The sequence below is a fragment of the Aedes albopictus genome, chromosome 1 (assembly GCF_035046485.1).
Source record: "Aedes albopictus strain Foshan chromosome 1, AalbF5, whole genome shotgun sequence".
Taxonomy (NCBI): Eukaryota; Metazoa; Arthropoda; class Insecta; order Diptera; family Culicidae; genus Aedes; species Aedes albopictus.
This window is the reverse complement of record NC_085136.1, coordinates 169,370,368-169,386,402: the sequence shown is the minus strand read 5'-3', so window position 1 is coordinate 169,386,402 and position 16,035 is coordinate 169,370,368. Positions and strand designations below refer to the sequence as shown.

The 16,035-nt window shown below is 41.1% G+C and overlaps 2 protein-coding genes across 6 annotated transcripts in view; one reads left to right on the top strand and one right to left on the bottom strand.

Annotated features, from left to right (window-relative positions):
- LOC109431022 (synaptosomal-associated protein 25) overlaps positions 1-16,035 on the bottom strand; it is a 257,831-nt gene that overhangs the window by 109,314 nt on the left and 132,482 nt on the right. The window lies entirely within an intron of this gene.
- The window catches only part of LOC109431799 (homeobox protein HEX homolog pha-2), a 33,779-nt gene continuing 23,946 nt past the window's right edge, over positions 6,203-16,035 (top strand). Inside the window, exon 1 of the mRNA XM_062847658.1 lies at positions 6,203-6,889. Coding sequence (XP_062703642.1) covers positions 6,463-6,889 — 427 coding nt within the window. The 5' untranslated portion in view covers positions 6,203-6,462. The remainder of the gene's footprint in view (positions 6,890-16,035) is intronic.

Below are 16,035 nucleotides of genomic sequence, written 5' to 3'. Positions count from 1 at the left end.
AATATAGCAGCAGTCGAATTACTGATGATTAATTGAGCAGTTCAACTTGAAAGAACAGCCTATGTTTGAAAGCAGGAAAATTTTAATAAGTGAAAGGTTATCAATTTAGCCAAAAAGACGGTGTTGGATCTTCAGGCAGAAATATGTCAGGCCGAAGTACGTTAGTTCATTAGGCTGAAAGTGTCATTACGCCGGACGGGCATCAGTCCGGTTGAGTTGAAAACCATAAAAAAAACTCAGTTTGATCAAATATTCAATATTCAAAAACCAAATATTCAAATGAATAGCCGACTGACTCAAAGAAGGTAAATCTGCCCTGGGACAGTCAGTGGTTTAATATATTACTACACTGAAACCTCCATTTAAGTCGATGCATGGCTGATCGAAAATAATTTTTACCGTGCAGGCAATGGCAAAACTATAGACTTTTATATTTTTTAACACTTCGCATGACAAAGGAGATTTGTAATAAATATAAAACTGTATAGTTTAGTCATTGCCTGCACGATAAAAATTATTTTCGATCGGCCATGCATCGACTTAAATGGAGGTTTCAGTGTACCGTCAATAAGGAATGCAATATTACAACTAAAAACAACTGTGTGTTTTAAAAAGAAGCGAAATTTTCAGATGGAATGTTGGCAGAGTGATCAATTAATCATCAGCTAGGTGCTGCGAATAGAAACGGTTTTATTTTTCAAGCTAGCTAACACACACCAACACACTCCCGGCACACAGCTTGTAAACACGCACGAGCGTTCAATTTTCTTGCAAACACCTCTCTCAGCGCAGTTGTCAAACATGCCGTCGCGACGCTGTTCGGAAATGGTAAACATGATCAATCCACCATTATTCCAGTTTTGTTTTCGTGTGCAAAGTTTATTATTTTCCATTCGCGATGGAAATTTTGATGGATAGTTATTACAAAATTAGCTGAAAAGGGTTCAAAACAATGTTTATCCTTCTCCTCGCTTTCCAACGGATTGACAGCGGCAAATGGAGATGTCGTGACTACAGTTTTGATTATATCCGCAGCACCTAGATAACAATACTCTTCAATCAAGCACACAGGTACAACAAGGTTTAACATAACCTCTATCTTCAATGTTTGGCTCCCAATGTTTGGCTCCCGCAGAGAGAGCATATTGAGTCAGTCCGCGATACTCAGATCATCAGTACTTCGGTATGTGAGAAAAGGGAAAGGATAAAAGTATATGGCAGCCTATTTATTGCACCCATAAACAAATAGAAACGCTCCATATAAAATCAAAAAGCACTTCATAAAGAATGAACATATGTTCCATGAAAATGTGCAATGTTACCCATAAATAATTAAACATAAACATAAACATAAACATAAAACTATCTCAATAAAAGTGAAATTTTGCACCAATTAATATTACTGAAATGCTCCATGATAAAATACAAAAGCTCCATAGAAAAATGCAAACGCTCCATAAAAAAATAAAATTGTACCCATAGAAAATTGAATATTGCTCCATAGAAAAATTAAATTGCACCATAAAAAAATTAAATTGCACCATAGAAAATAGATGAATTCACCATAAGTATTATCAAACTGCACCATAGAAAATATGAATTACTCCATGAAATTGAAAATCCTCCATAGATAGCATATTCTCATAATTTAATTCGACAGGGCTGAATTGCTTTACATTGCACTGCTTTAGTGGTGCAAATGTTTAAAGTTGTGTAAATTTTCAATTTTTTATGGAGCAAATTGTATTTTATGTAGTGCAGTTTGATAATAGTTATTGAGCATTTGTCTATTTTCTATGGTGCAATTTCAATTTTTTATGGTGCAATTTTATTTTTCTATGGAGCAATATTCAATTTTCTATGGGTACAATTTTATTTTTTATGGAGCGTTTGTATTTTTCTATGGAGCATTTGTATTTTATTATGGAGCATTTCAGTATTATTTATTGGTGCAAAGTTTCACTTTTAATGAGAAAATTTTATGTTTTACCGGTACATTTTTTATAAAGTATCGAACGTTTTCAATAATTTATGGGTAACATTGCACATTTTCATGGAACATATGTTCATTCTTTATGGAGCGCTTTTTGATTGTCTATGGAGCATTTGCAATTTGTTATGGTTGCAATAACCTTTTGCCAAAGAATATTGTTAAATCATGGAAATATATCCCAGTTTCTTTAGAATGCCCTAGATTCGAGAAATGTAAAAAAAACTCAAGGGACCTAAATGAACTGGTTGTCTAGGACTTCGAAAACATATTTCAACTTTGTTGATGAAGAAAATTAGAAAGACGGCCTACTGATCCATTCTACCCTATGAACTTCAGCTGAGCAGCCCATTCGGCTTAACGTACTTCAGTCTGACGTACTTTGGCTAAGTGTACTTCATCCTAAAGACCGGATCCCCCTAGTTGAGCATTGGGTCAATGTTAAATGGCATATGCAATAATCTTTTCGGGGAAACGGTACATTCGGGGAAACATTTTTCGGGGAAATGGTACATTCGGGGAAAAAGCTTTCGGGGAAACTTCATTCGGGGAACTGGTTTTCGGGGAAATGTCGTACAATCATGACTTCATATATACACACCCGAGTTTAGGTTGTACATGTTGTAATGTACATTGAGCTCATATATATAAAGAATTGGAAATACATATTCGCAATATTGAATGGTATCAGTAGGTCGGCTCCAGAGGCACGTTCTCTTTCATTTGGGAAATTTGTGCCATATTGAAGGGTGTTGGTAATAAAAGGTCATAAGAGATCGGTAATCATATTGATTAACAGTTAATATTTTCAAAATCTATATCACTCTGTGTGTCGTTCAGTAGAAATGTGTTCTAAGAAAATGCATGAACAACATAAGGACTGTTCATTAAAGAAAGTGGACATCTGTTTACCAATAGTTTAGAGTTAAAACTAAACAAAAATTGAATTTTTGCTCAGTGTGTAAAAACATTGTTCACTTCGGCAGCACACTCAAAAAAAAAACGGAAAAAGTAAGAAATTTCGAGGGATAGGTCGTATTAGCTTTGCGACTAGCAGATTAATTCTGCACAAATGGTGTTCCAAAAAGTTGTCGTTTCGAGTATTGGCTTACTAATACAATTCCGGGACCGCTATTTTTTAACGCTAAGCAGGGGACAGATGTGCACGGATGATATAGGGTACATCAGAACTGAAAAATTTTGGAAAAAGTTTTTAGTGTGGCAAGCCAGTTCATCGTATGTGGCTTAAACAGTTCTTCGTATTTCACAACGGGAACAATCAACGGTGAAAATAACAGAAAGGAATGCATCAAAAATCGACTTCTACTTATCTACCGAATACATACGGATCCTCTTTTGTTTTAGGCGGATCTAGCATCCACTTATTACGCTTCTTCTACACTAGAGATGCTCAAGACGGAAAAAGTCGATTTTGTCGAAATTTGGCAAAATCCACAAAACTTCTCTGAAAAGCGTCCTGTGGAAAGATACTGGACAATAATTAAGCGGCATCTTAAGAAAGATGGAAGAGAAGCAAGCTCTGTTGATTGATTCAAAAAAATTTGGCCTGCGGCACAACGAAAAGTTACGGAGAAAGTTGTGCAGAATCTAATGGGAGGTATCAAGAGGAAAGTCCGAGCGTTCTTCCGAAAAGCGAAGTAAATGTTCAAACCCACGTGAATTTGGCTACATGTATGTTGATTGTCATTTATAAAAAATAAACTTATAAATTTGTTCGAAAATACACATTTTCTATTGAAAAACAGGTGTCCACTTTCTTTAATGAACAGTCCTTAGGTACAATAAAACATCAAGTTTTTGAAAAAAAAATTGAGAAAAAAAATCGAGAAAAATAATCAACGATGGCCTTGGTGATCGCCACGTTTACGCAGAAAAATGTTTAACGTAGCGTTTTACGCCGTTTAGTGAATTTCTTTTATATTTTATAGATGACTACTGCTTTAAATTATAGCGATGCGCGCAGGTGTCGACGAATGTGTGACACTATTCGGTAGAAGTTCGTGAAGAGATTGCTTCCAAGCTGTTTGAGTAGTTCTAACGATTAACCCTCTAATACCCAAATTTTTGATTTTGATCTAAATATCATTTTTCGTCATCTAAAATCGATTTAAACATGTTTTGGAAAATGATTCTTTTTAATTCGCGATTTCGTGAATTTCAGTTTTTGATTTTCCTAATTTTTATTTTTGAACATCCCTACACTTTTATATTTTTCCTGGAAGCCTATTTAGGGTACGGATTTTTTAGATGAAAACATTTTGAGATTTTATGATTATTGTTGAAATATTTTTATTTTTTTTTTCATAGAAAATTTTATTTTCCGTGTAATTTTAAGGAAAATAATTTTAGAGTGTATTCGATTCCCTTAAACTATTAAATAAGGGTAGAATGATTTGGGAAAAATTAAAAATATGTTAATTGTAGCGATTTAATACAAAATAAACAATGACTTCTAAAAGATGACTAAAACATTAATTTTTCAATGACTTTAAAAAATGTAAATACGTTTTAAAATACACCAAAAACCATTTTGAGATATACAAAACAGTCCTAAATATCAGCCAAAAATATAAAAAAAAATGATTTTCCATGAAACAAAAATTACAAAAATGCTCAAACTATACCCCGTCTAAAGGCGGGTTGGGTATTAGAGGGTTAAGATGAATCGAAAAAACAGTCAATTTAAGAAAACCAACGAGCAATTGTTTGAAGTTATTGTTACATGTTTTTCACGATTGTTTTTCGCCTTTATTTTTAAGGACAAAGAATATCTCTTCAAACAATATCACTTCCTCCACAACCATGCGGCTCCATTGTGACATGATAGAAAAAAAAAATCGCGCTTAGCGCAAAAATGCGTAAACAGTGACCTATATACCCAAAAACTAGACAAAATTGCACGTCAGATCCGGGATACGGCGTTGTTTTCTGATGTTTCCTGAACAAGTACTGGGTCTCTTTAATACGAAGTTTTTCTCCAAAATTTCATAAAAGACCTCATTTTTGCATGTTGTAAAAACATAATAATGTGGTGATGGAATTCCAAACAAACCCTGAAATGGCATGGTCATTCATACCCAATAACACCAATAATATTGTCACATTATCCAAATCTTCCTAAGTTTTACAACGAGGCCATGAAGAAAGGTCATAAAATAAAGACAATAAACCCTAGTAAAGTATCACACAAAACCTCAACTTTGAACAAATCTACAAGACTCAATTTTTGACCAAATGACTTGAAAATTTGGGGTTTTCTTAGTTGAAGTATCTATATTGGAAGAAAAATATTTTAAAAAAATAAAAAATTGAAGTCGATTTTTGAGGTTTTGTCCGGCCTCCGGCCACTGTGCGATGGACAGAGCATGTTGCAGTAATGTTGGATAACTACTGTGCAAAGTAGTTGCATGCGACATATCCAGTCTGCACAAGAACGCGTGTAATGCAGGTGTTAGGCGGACCAGGTAGATCCTAATCTGTGACGTATACTATTGTTGATCATGTTATCCAAATTGTGATGTAATGCAAGTAAATGTATGTACATATATCGGAAAACAAAATACCTGCATTACTCTAGCACTACGCAAGAACTTTTAGAAAAACATTTCAGGAGAATTATAAAATTAAACCTGAGATCAAATTTTGAAAGTAAACCGAATCGAATTATTAGCAAATGCGGATCTAATATTCCAGCTCGAAGCAGTTCTGTAATTGCAGTATGAAGTTCGCAGGAATTGTACTATGAGCCTGCTAAGAACCCCAATTAATAAATAAATATAATAATTATAGCCTGCTTCTTCCTAAGCCACATACACGCTCCTCCAAATGAATGACATATTGGCAAACTTTGACCATGGCCGTAAAAGTAAATTATCCGGACTTAATTTTTACTGCGGATTTGAATTTTATTATCTCTGTGTCAGTCTATGTCGCAAGACATACCATGTAGCAAAAGTATTGTGATGGCAGTCAAAGAACTCTTCCTTGCGAACTCTTACAAATCAAACCATCAGATATCACAAATTAACGCCCTATTCGCCATTACGAATCGAACCATCGACAGCACGTATCGCTGTGTTCGAGTATTTTTATCTCTGTACTATTATGGTGTATCCTTATCACCCCAAAATTTGATTCCTAATAAACGGTTTAATATATACGAAAGAAACTGATAAAACTGATTTAGTCATACGAAGGTTTCGATCGCAGCCGGACTAACTTGGTGGTGTTTGATCATACAGTGTTACAGTGTCGTGTGGCAGTGCTTTTTGAACATTCCTGGTATTCGGATGAACGATTTGTTCGTTTATCTCACCGATAGGCACCACCGTTGTGATTGATTTTGATGTGATTGGCTTTTAATTTTCGCGAAAAGGTGTTGTTTTGGGTTGAAGAATTGCGAAATTAGCCAAACTGATTGTGAAGCCGTTTTCCGGCCACGTGCGACTTCGATGAAGATGGGATCTTCAAAGAGGAAATCATCGTTCAGAATCGATGACATCCTCCACCAGCAAGCAGAACAGCAGCAGCAGATGATCTTCCAGCACCAGCTCGTTCAGAACAGTGTGCTCAAACAGCTCACGGACATGAGCACAGCACAACCAAGTTCTTCCACACCGACGTCGACCTCACCGGAGTACTGCCCCAATGGTCCTAGGTCGTCGTCTTCACCTCCAGCTTCGCCCGTGCCGGAACATCCGACTGGTCCGGAATCACCGAAAAAGCCCACTGCGCTGTACCCGAATCTACTGGATTTTCAGAAAACCAACTTTCCACTTCACCTGCAGTTCGGAATGTCCTCCTTCAACCCGGCAGCGCTTAATCCAGCAGCATTCAATGCTGCTTATCTGGAACAGTATGCGAACATGCTGCACAAAGGTGAGTGAGCACCGTAATCTACTTAATCAGTGATTCCTAAATTGGGCAATGAGTATGTCAAAAGGGGGCAAACAAATTCAATCAGCGAGGACTCGGTATAAAATGCCCCAGTGAGATAGAATGTTTGAAACGATTGAAGAGATTAACTTTATTGCTCAAATCTCTTTTTACCGGCGAACTGTCACCGGGAGACAAAGGCTCGTGTTCCTAAACATGAAAATGAAGTTACTTTGGAAAGCAATTAATTTTAACAAATTTATAAATATCTATACATGTGTGACGGAAAACTATTGGCTAAATTTCAATACGATGAATACGGATCGTATAAAACGATGGACATCGCTTTCGTAAAATATTCACAGTAGTTTTATGGATTAAAGTAAGTCGGGGCAAAAGTTGGAATGGGGTAAGTTTCTTTTGAAGTTTTTGAGCTCAAATTAAATTATTTCTTTTAAATGTCAAGCTTGTTCGAAGCCTTTCAGAATAAGTCTTTCACTCAAAAAAAAAAATGAAAAGTGATTATTATTTCGAAAAGTTATCACTAAATGTTAGTTTTTGATTTAAAAAATATGTAATTCGTGATGATACTTCCAACGCGTTGATTGAAATTGTAATGAATTCGAATTCGGTATTTTATTTTGGGGCGTAACTTGATATATTTTGAAGATCCTTTGGCATGTAAAACTTTTTGCAAAACAGATTTGGAAATCATATTTTACACATTGTAAGTATTTTTTTTTTCATTTTAGGTATTCCTATTACTAAAATGAAAAAAAAGTGCAACAAACACTAGATTTCTACTTTCGCCCCAGCGGTGAGGCAAGAGTTCGAATTGGACGCACACTTACAAAACGTGTTGTAAATATCTAAAAAGTGAAAAGACATTTGGCGTAACTTTGTTCAGCTAAGTTTTAGCTCATGGGTGGTAGAATCACAACACGGTATTCATTTGTTTTCATCTGCTTTGGTTTTTTTTGATACACATTGAATTTTCAATTAGAGTCGAACTTTTGCCCCACCTTACTCTACTTCCTATATGTTATAGATCATTTCAAAAATTTCATGGATCGTTTCCAAAATTTTATGAATCATTTTATATATTTTATCGATCGTTCTCCTATTTTCTGTGGGTCATTTTTTTTATTAATTAATTATCGATTTTTGCGGCTTAACCAGCCGAATGGAAGTTTTACTTTATTCCAAAAGCTAGACTTTACATATGCTGGCGTGAGTGAGAAATGGACAAATTGAGGTGAAATTTGCGAAAAAGTTACTCGTCCTCTCGGTGAGACTCGAACTCACGACTCCTAGGAGTCGTGAGTTCGAGTCTCACCGAGAGGACGAGTAACTTTTTCGCAAATTTCACCTCAATTTGTCCATTTCTCACTCACGCCAGCATATGTAAAGTCTAGCTTTTGGAATAAAATAGCATTTTTTTATATTTCATGGATCGTTTTTATGGGTTAGAAAACGAATAAAAATATTACTATTCATTGAGAAAACCCAAAGTTCGTATGGGGAACTAGAGAGGTTCAATTCAGAAGGGTAATTGCAGGTTGCACTTTATGATCTGCTATAACGGATCTGCGGAGGACGACAAAAATGGTGACTGTTTGACCTAAAATTTCATTTTTAAGGCTGTTAGAAACTCCAACTTGATTTCTACAAAGCTTATTGAGGAGTCCCTCGTTCCGTCTCCAACATTGTAAAAAAAAGCTGACAAGTTGCAGCTGCAAGATAGAAGAAGATTTCCTCCTGTGAAAAAAGTTAAGTTCCTCGAAAAGTTTCCTAGCAATTTCTAAATTAATGAAAGATGCATGTTTTTTTTCAAACATAAATTAATTTTTTTTCAAATCTGGGTTTTGTAAATTCGTGAACAAATTGACATTATGTTTACAGCGGATACTCAAAATAACTGGGATAGGTAAAATTTTCACTTTTCCAAATATGTTCAACTAGCTGTAACTTTTAGAAAAGGGCTTCAAATATTCTCAAATTTTTACTGTGAGTTCATCAACTAGTTGTGTATCAGTGGTACAATTTTGGAAAAGTTATAAAAATTCTAGAAAAAGGTATAATTATCCGATAGCCAACTTTGAGCTGTTATATCTCCGGATTCAATGAACCGAATGCTTTGAAATTTTGATCATTTATGACTTATACAATGAACTTTAAAAAACAGATGACTTAATTTGAAATTTTCTATTAGAAAAAAAAAGTAATGGCGATTTGATTTATTCCATGTTTTTTCAGTATATTTATTTATTTTTCATATGCATCCCATTGCTTGGCATTAAATGGCATGGAATTAAATTGAGCCAGCTATTTGGTTGCTTTCCTTTAAAACATAAATATATTCAATTCAATTAGAGGGAATTTAAATTAACTATAATTTCTATCTCGAATTTTGAAACGATGTTGAAGTTTTAGATAAATTGGTGTTATATTAACCTTCACATACCCGCCCCTCAACAACTCATTTTGAAAATGCTGGCATTTCGTCAATTTTCATCCGATTTTTTTGAAGTCGCCATTAATCGATCATAAATTGGTGCTAGTTTGTTACACTCAAGTGGTCATGTAATATCCGGAAGTATTCCGGAGATACTCCGGATTGTACTGGGGTCAGGGGGTGGGGGAGGTGTATGTTCTGTCAAATAGCTAAAAGTGATTATTTCGTGTATTATTGTGTTTGGGAGGCCCCCACGGAACCTGTTTCAGGTGTTCCGGAGCGACCACATCAGTTGCTATATACTTCAGCCATTTTTTTCTGCCCCATTCTCTTGAAATCATGAAGTTTGATACGTCGCACGGCATGTTATGGTTGCAAACCATAAATGTCCCCGATGTCAACCCTGTGGAACCTATGCTAGATGTTTCGGGGGGACCATATTAGTTGATACAGACTTCAGGGTATCGTTTTTGGCTCAGTCATTCGAAATCATGAAGTTTGATATGTCGCACGACACGTTTTGGATGAAAACTAGAAGTGTCCGCAATGAGGCCCCCGCGGAACCTGTCACGGTGATCCGGATGGGTCAACTTGTTCAAATCTGATTATCGCAGTTGTGTTTTATTGTTCGCATTGAAAATGCAGCTGAAAATCGATGGCGCAAACACAATAACACACGAAATAATCAATTTTGGCCATTTCGGCACCCTCCCTGACCCCAGTACAATCCGGAATATCGCCGAAATGGTTCCGGATATTGCATGGCCACTTGGGTGTAAACAACTTGCACCAATTTATGATCGATTGAGGGCGACTTTAAAAAAATTGGATTAAAATTGACGAAATGCCAGCATTTTGAAAATGAGATGTTGAGGGGCGGGTACGTGAAGGTTAAAAAATAAACTAATCGAAATAATTTTCTTTCGTGTGAAGAATTTTAAGTTTGGTCAAATGTTTTTAATAGCTCATTATATAAGTCATAAATGTTAAAAATTTCATTGCATTCGGATCATTGAATCCGGAGATATAACAGCTTCTTCTTACTTCTTCTTTACGGCTATACGTACTAACTAGAACTTTGCCTGACACTTCAAGTGTTCTTCGAGAACTTAAACAGTTTAGGGCTTTCTTTGCCTGTCATTGCCTACATTTTTACAATAGGTTAAATTCAATAGACTTCACCACTGCTCTAGTTTTCGGCCCCCTCCATACAAATACCATTTTTTTATGTATGAAGTGGCGAAGATTAGAGCAGAATTTGGAGGATCTAGTCTAGACTAGTGTTGTTATCCTACAATCATTTTGACAAGGCTTTTTACCCTTCTTACACCCATAAGAAGGGTATAAATATCAATGAACTCAGCTCGACGAACTGAGCAAATGTCTGTATGTGTGTGTGTGTGTGTGTGTGTGTGTGTGTGTGTGTGTGTGTGTGTGTGTGTGTGTGTGTGTGTGTGTGTGTGTGTGTGTGTGTGTGTGTGTGTGTGTGTGTGTGTGTGTGTGTGTGTGTGTGTGTGTGTGTGTGTGTGTGTGTGTGTGTGTGTGTGTGTGTGTGTGTGTGTGTGTGTGTGTGAGTGTGTGTGTTTTTTTTTTCCTCCCAACCTCCCCAGCAGAGAAAACCGATTGGAAAAACTCTGCTACACCTTGTCGCCTCGATCCCCCTGGTACCACTGATGCGACTGCTTCAGGGGGGGCAATGCGCTCATGAGCTCTTCTTCTTCTGTGCTCATGCACATTTTGTCGCTTCTAAATTTGTTATTCTAATCTTTTTAGTGTTCGTACCTAACCTATCGCCATTCAGCGACACAGTTGGTACAAACATACTTATTTGACAACATCTTCGGCTGAATGCCGCACAGACTGATCAGCTAGACTTAATTCTATTTTTAAACACTAATTTACTTATATTAAAATCAAACGAGTCACACACATCATTAAACAACCTACAACACGAATCAAACGGGCTGTGATATCCGTAATCCGAACGATGAATGGGTATCCACAGCAATCTCGAATTACGAAGCCGGAGGGCTGGAGCGTGGAAGCGCAAGTTGCTAAGAAGACAGCTGCAATCGATTTTGCCGGTGACCACGTCGAAAACAAACAGTCTTTGCAGCAATGTTCGACGGTTGGCTAAAGACTCCATGTCAATCATACACCAAATTTGTTATTCTAATGCCGTCCGTGTGCCATTCAGCACTCCGGCTTTTCGCGCACGACTCGGATAGTCCCCGACGGTGGATCTACCCTATCCGACGAAGAGTTCCCCGACACTGAAACTTCTTCCGTTACCGATACTTCCCAGGCTGGTGCCAAGGTCGGTTCTGAGATTCCGGTTGGAGACTGGCTTCCGGTTCACAGGCGCCCTGACGACCAAGCACCGGTGCTTTTTCGCGGTCTACTCGGTCTAGTCCCCGGCGGTGGACGGACCTAGCCTACTCCGACAGAGAAAGACCCCGACGGTGGAAGTTCTCTCGACACCGATGTTTTCAACCCGACCAGTAAGGTGCCGAAGTCGGCCCGGCGATTCCGGTTGGTGGTAGACTTCCGGTTCACCGGCGCCCCGACGACCTATAACCGGTACTACGCAACGAACGACTCGGTCAAGTCCCCGGCGGTGGATCAAGCCTGCTCCGATCGCGACCCAATACTCTTTGATCTTCGCGCCATCTCCGCTGGAGAGCTGACATGATCCGCGTGACCGCTCTGTTCACCGCATTCCATACGGTTTCGTCCTGACACATTCTCTCTACTACGTTGTTGGGACTCAGATTTCCAGCAGCGCTCGCTAGCATGTCACCACGTACTTCTTCAAATCGCGGACAGTCGAATATCACGTGCTCCGGTGTCTCCTCGTTGTTTGGGCATGTCGGACAGAATGGGGACTCTGCATGGCCGAATCGATACAAATACTGTCTGAAGCATCCATGACCTGACAAGAACTGTGTTAGGTAGAAGTTCACATCTCCGTGTTTTCTGGACATCCATACCGACACATCTGGGATAAGCCGGTAGGTCCATCTACCCTTCTCCGCGTCATTCCACTCTTGCTGCCACTTAGCCAACGAGTCCGCTCTGGTTGTCTTCCTCACGTTTGCTGTGCCTCTTCTCCGGTAACACTCTACATCCTCTGCCAGGGTGATGTGTATGGGAACCATCCCGGCGATAATGCAGACTGCTTCCGACGATATCGTCCTGTACGCGCTCGCCACACGAATAGCCATGAGCCGGAACGTGCTCGAAAGTTTTGTTCGATTCCGCTTCAGTTTCAGCGCTGTAGCCCAGGCCGGAACTCCGTATCTAAGTATCGAAGAGGATACTCCCGCCAGAAGACGTCTGCTGCTGCTGCTCGGTCCACCGATGTTCGGCATAATCCTGGATACAGCATTAACAACTTTCGCTGCCTTCTCACAGGCATAGTCGACGTGGCAATTGAAATTCAATCGGTCGTCCACCATCACGCCCAGGTGTTTTAACGCACGCTTTGACGGGATAACCTGTCCGCCGACGTTGATTTCGGCCCGTTGAACTGCTTTACAGTTGCTGACTAGCACTACCTCTGTCTTATGGTGAGCCAACCGCAGCTTTACTTCACTCATCCAGGCCTCGATGGAACCGATCGTCTCCGCCGTCAGCATCTCTACTTCTTCCAGGGTCTCACCGGTTATCGAAAGGACGACGTCATCCGCGAAACCGACGATCTCGACTCCTCCGGGTAGTTCAAGTCTTAACACTCCGTCATACATAATATTCCACAACGTTGGGCCGAGTATGGAGCCCTGTGGCACACCCGCCGTGACTCTAACCGATCTCTGACCCTGGTTTGTCTCGTAGACCAAGACTCGATTCTGGAAGTAGCTTTTCAGAACCTTGCACAGATAGTCAGGGACCCTCATGTTGTGTAGTGCAGTGGCGATGGCTTCCCAGCTGGCGCTATTGAATGCGTTCTTCACGTCTATAGCTACCACGGCGCAGTAACGATTACCTCTCCTCTTCTGCTTTGAGGCTTTCTCCGCATTCGCAATGACTGTCCGGATTGCATCCACAGTCGACTTCCCTTTCCGAAACCCGAACTGCCTATTAGACAGTCCGCTCTCGCTTTCCGTACACTTTATCAGCCTGTTCAGGATGATTTTCTCCAGGAGTTTGCCAAGCGTATCCAGCAGGCATATCGGTCGATACGATGCTGGGTCTCCTGGCGGCTTGCCAGGCTTTGGCAGCAACACCAGCTTCTGGATCTTCCAAATGTCTGGGAAGTAGCTATCCACCAGACATTTCTGTATCGTTATCCTGAACATGTCCGGAAACGCTTCGATCGCCGCTTTCAATGCCATGTTGGGGATACCATCTGGACCAGGGGCTTTCTTCACTTTTAGTCCTTTGGCTATTGTAAGGAGTTCCTCGTTAGACACCCGGTTTGCGCCGGCAGCTACTTCCACCCCGTCGACGTACGGCGTAGGTGGCCATGTGGTTAAACCGTGATTCGGAAAGAGGCCGTTCACAATTACCTCCAGCTTTTCAGGGCACATTTCAGCTGGTGTAGCTGGGCCCTTGATCTTCGCCATCACGACGCGATAAGCTTGTCCCCAGGGGTTGGCGTCTGCTTCTCTGCACAGCTCCTTGAAGCAATTGGCCTTGCTCAGAGCAATCTCCCGCTTGAAAGCGGTCCTGGCCTCGCGGAAAATCACCTTGCGTTCCTCTCTGCTCGCTTCGGATCTTGCTCTTTGAAATCGTCTTCTAGCTTTAAGGCAGGCAGCACGTAGGGTGCTGAGCGTTTCATTCCACCAGTAAGCTGGACGCCGGCGGTTATTCGGTTCGAGTTTCCTGGGCATAGTAATATCACATGCCCTCGCTACTGCTTCCGTTAGTTCCACAGCGGTCATAGCGGGAGTGTCGCTGTCTGTCCGAAGTGCCTCGACAAAAAGCTCCTTGTCGAACTGCTTCGTTTTCCACTTCCTTTCGCAGGTCCTCCGGGTGCTCGGCAGAGCGGAGATCCGCCGACCGACGCTGTAGTGGATGGACTGATGGTCACTGTGCGTGTATTCTTCGCTTACTCTCCAGTTCATGTTGTTCATCAGCGACGGGCTGCAGAACGTCACATCAATAGTGGATTCTCGTCCGTCCTTACGGAATGTACTCACAGAGCCTTCATTGCACACTTTAACATTCAGCTTCGCTAAGGCTTCCAGCAGACAGTAACCCCTTGCGTTGGTCAGCCTACTTCCCCACTCCACCGCCCAGGCGTTGAAGTCCCCGCCGATAACAACCGGCGCACGTCCTATCAACTTATCAGTTAGTAGATCCAACATCCGATTGTATTGCTCAGGGGTCCACCTTGGGGGCGCATAGCAGCTGCACACAAAGACACCGTTGATCTTGGCGATAACAAAACCTTCATGATCGTTATCCACTACTTCTTGAATGGGAAACCCGCCTGTAACTTGGATTGCCGCTATCCTTGCTTTATCCGCCACCCAGTTACCGTTATTGATAGGAACTCGGTACGGCTCTGCAATTATTGCGACGTCGCACTTGGTTTCCGTTGTCGACTGCCACAACAGTTGCTGTGCTGCATCGCAATGATTGAGATTCACTTGCGTTATCTCCATCATTGTCATTGTTGACCTGCCTTCGCCTTCTTGTACATCGGGCATTTGAAGCCACCCGTCGAATGATCGTTTCCGTCCTCCGGTTTGCAGAACATACACCTCGGTTGCTTCGTGCAGTCTCGAGCAACGTGACCACTTCCGCCGCATCTCCAGCACAATGTGGACCTGTCAGGGCCCTTGCAGCTTCGCGCCTGGTGACCGAACTCTATACACCGGAAGCATCTCTCCATCTGCTTAGCAACTCGAGGAGTGGCTCTCAGAGTGCCCACCGCCCAACCAACTTTTATCTTGCCGATCTCCACCAGCTTGTTTGCAGCGTCAACCGATAAGCGAATCGCCGCCGTCTGGGTGCCTCCAAACGCTTTCCTTAATCGAATTTGCACCGGAACATCCAGCTTACACTGCTCGGTTAGGGCAAATCTCAGTTCCTCTTCTGTCGTGACCGCATCCAGATCCCTGCATTCGATCACCACCTCCTGTGAAAGAGCCCTGACATTTGCATCGCTGCCCAGGGATTTCGCGACGAGTTCCCGGTAATCCAGGCTCTTAACAGCTGGATCTTTCTTTAGCTCGAAGATCATCTCGCCTTTCTGCGTGCGCCGTGTCTTAACCACGTTCTCGCCCAACTCCTTAAGGTCCGGATCCTCCCTCACCTTCCTGAGAAGCGCAGCGTACGTTGTCTTGTCGCTCGCTTCGACTATGAGGGCATCACCTCTGCTTTTCCTCCTAGATGGCCGAAGTTTATCTTTCTTTTCCGGTTCCGTCTTCCTTTCTATTTTTTCCTTTCGCTTTTTCTTCTTAACTCGCTGGCTTTCAACGGTGTGCCATCCACTGTCTCTGCCATCGTTTCTCTGATTGTCGACGCGCGACTGATCGTTCTTCTGCTTCTTCGGGACTTCCTCGTCTCCAGGCGTGTCCCTACCTCTTTTCTCCGAGCGGTGACTCTTAGGCGTCTCCCGAGTTTCCGCCGTAGCTCTTCCTGCAGCTTCCGTTACAGCCTTTTCAGCTGTTTCAGCTCTCAATCTAAGTGCCTTTTGCTCTCGTTCGGCAGCTATAACAGCAGATGTGATGTTCGTCACCATCTG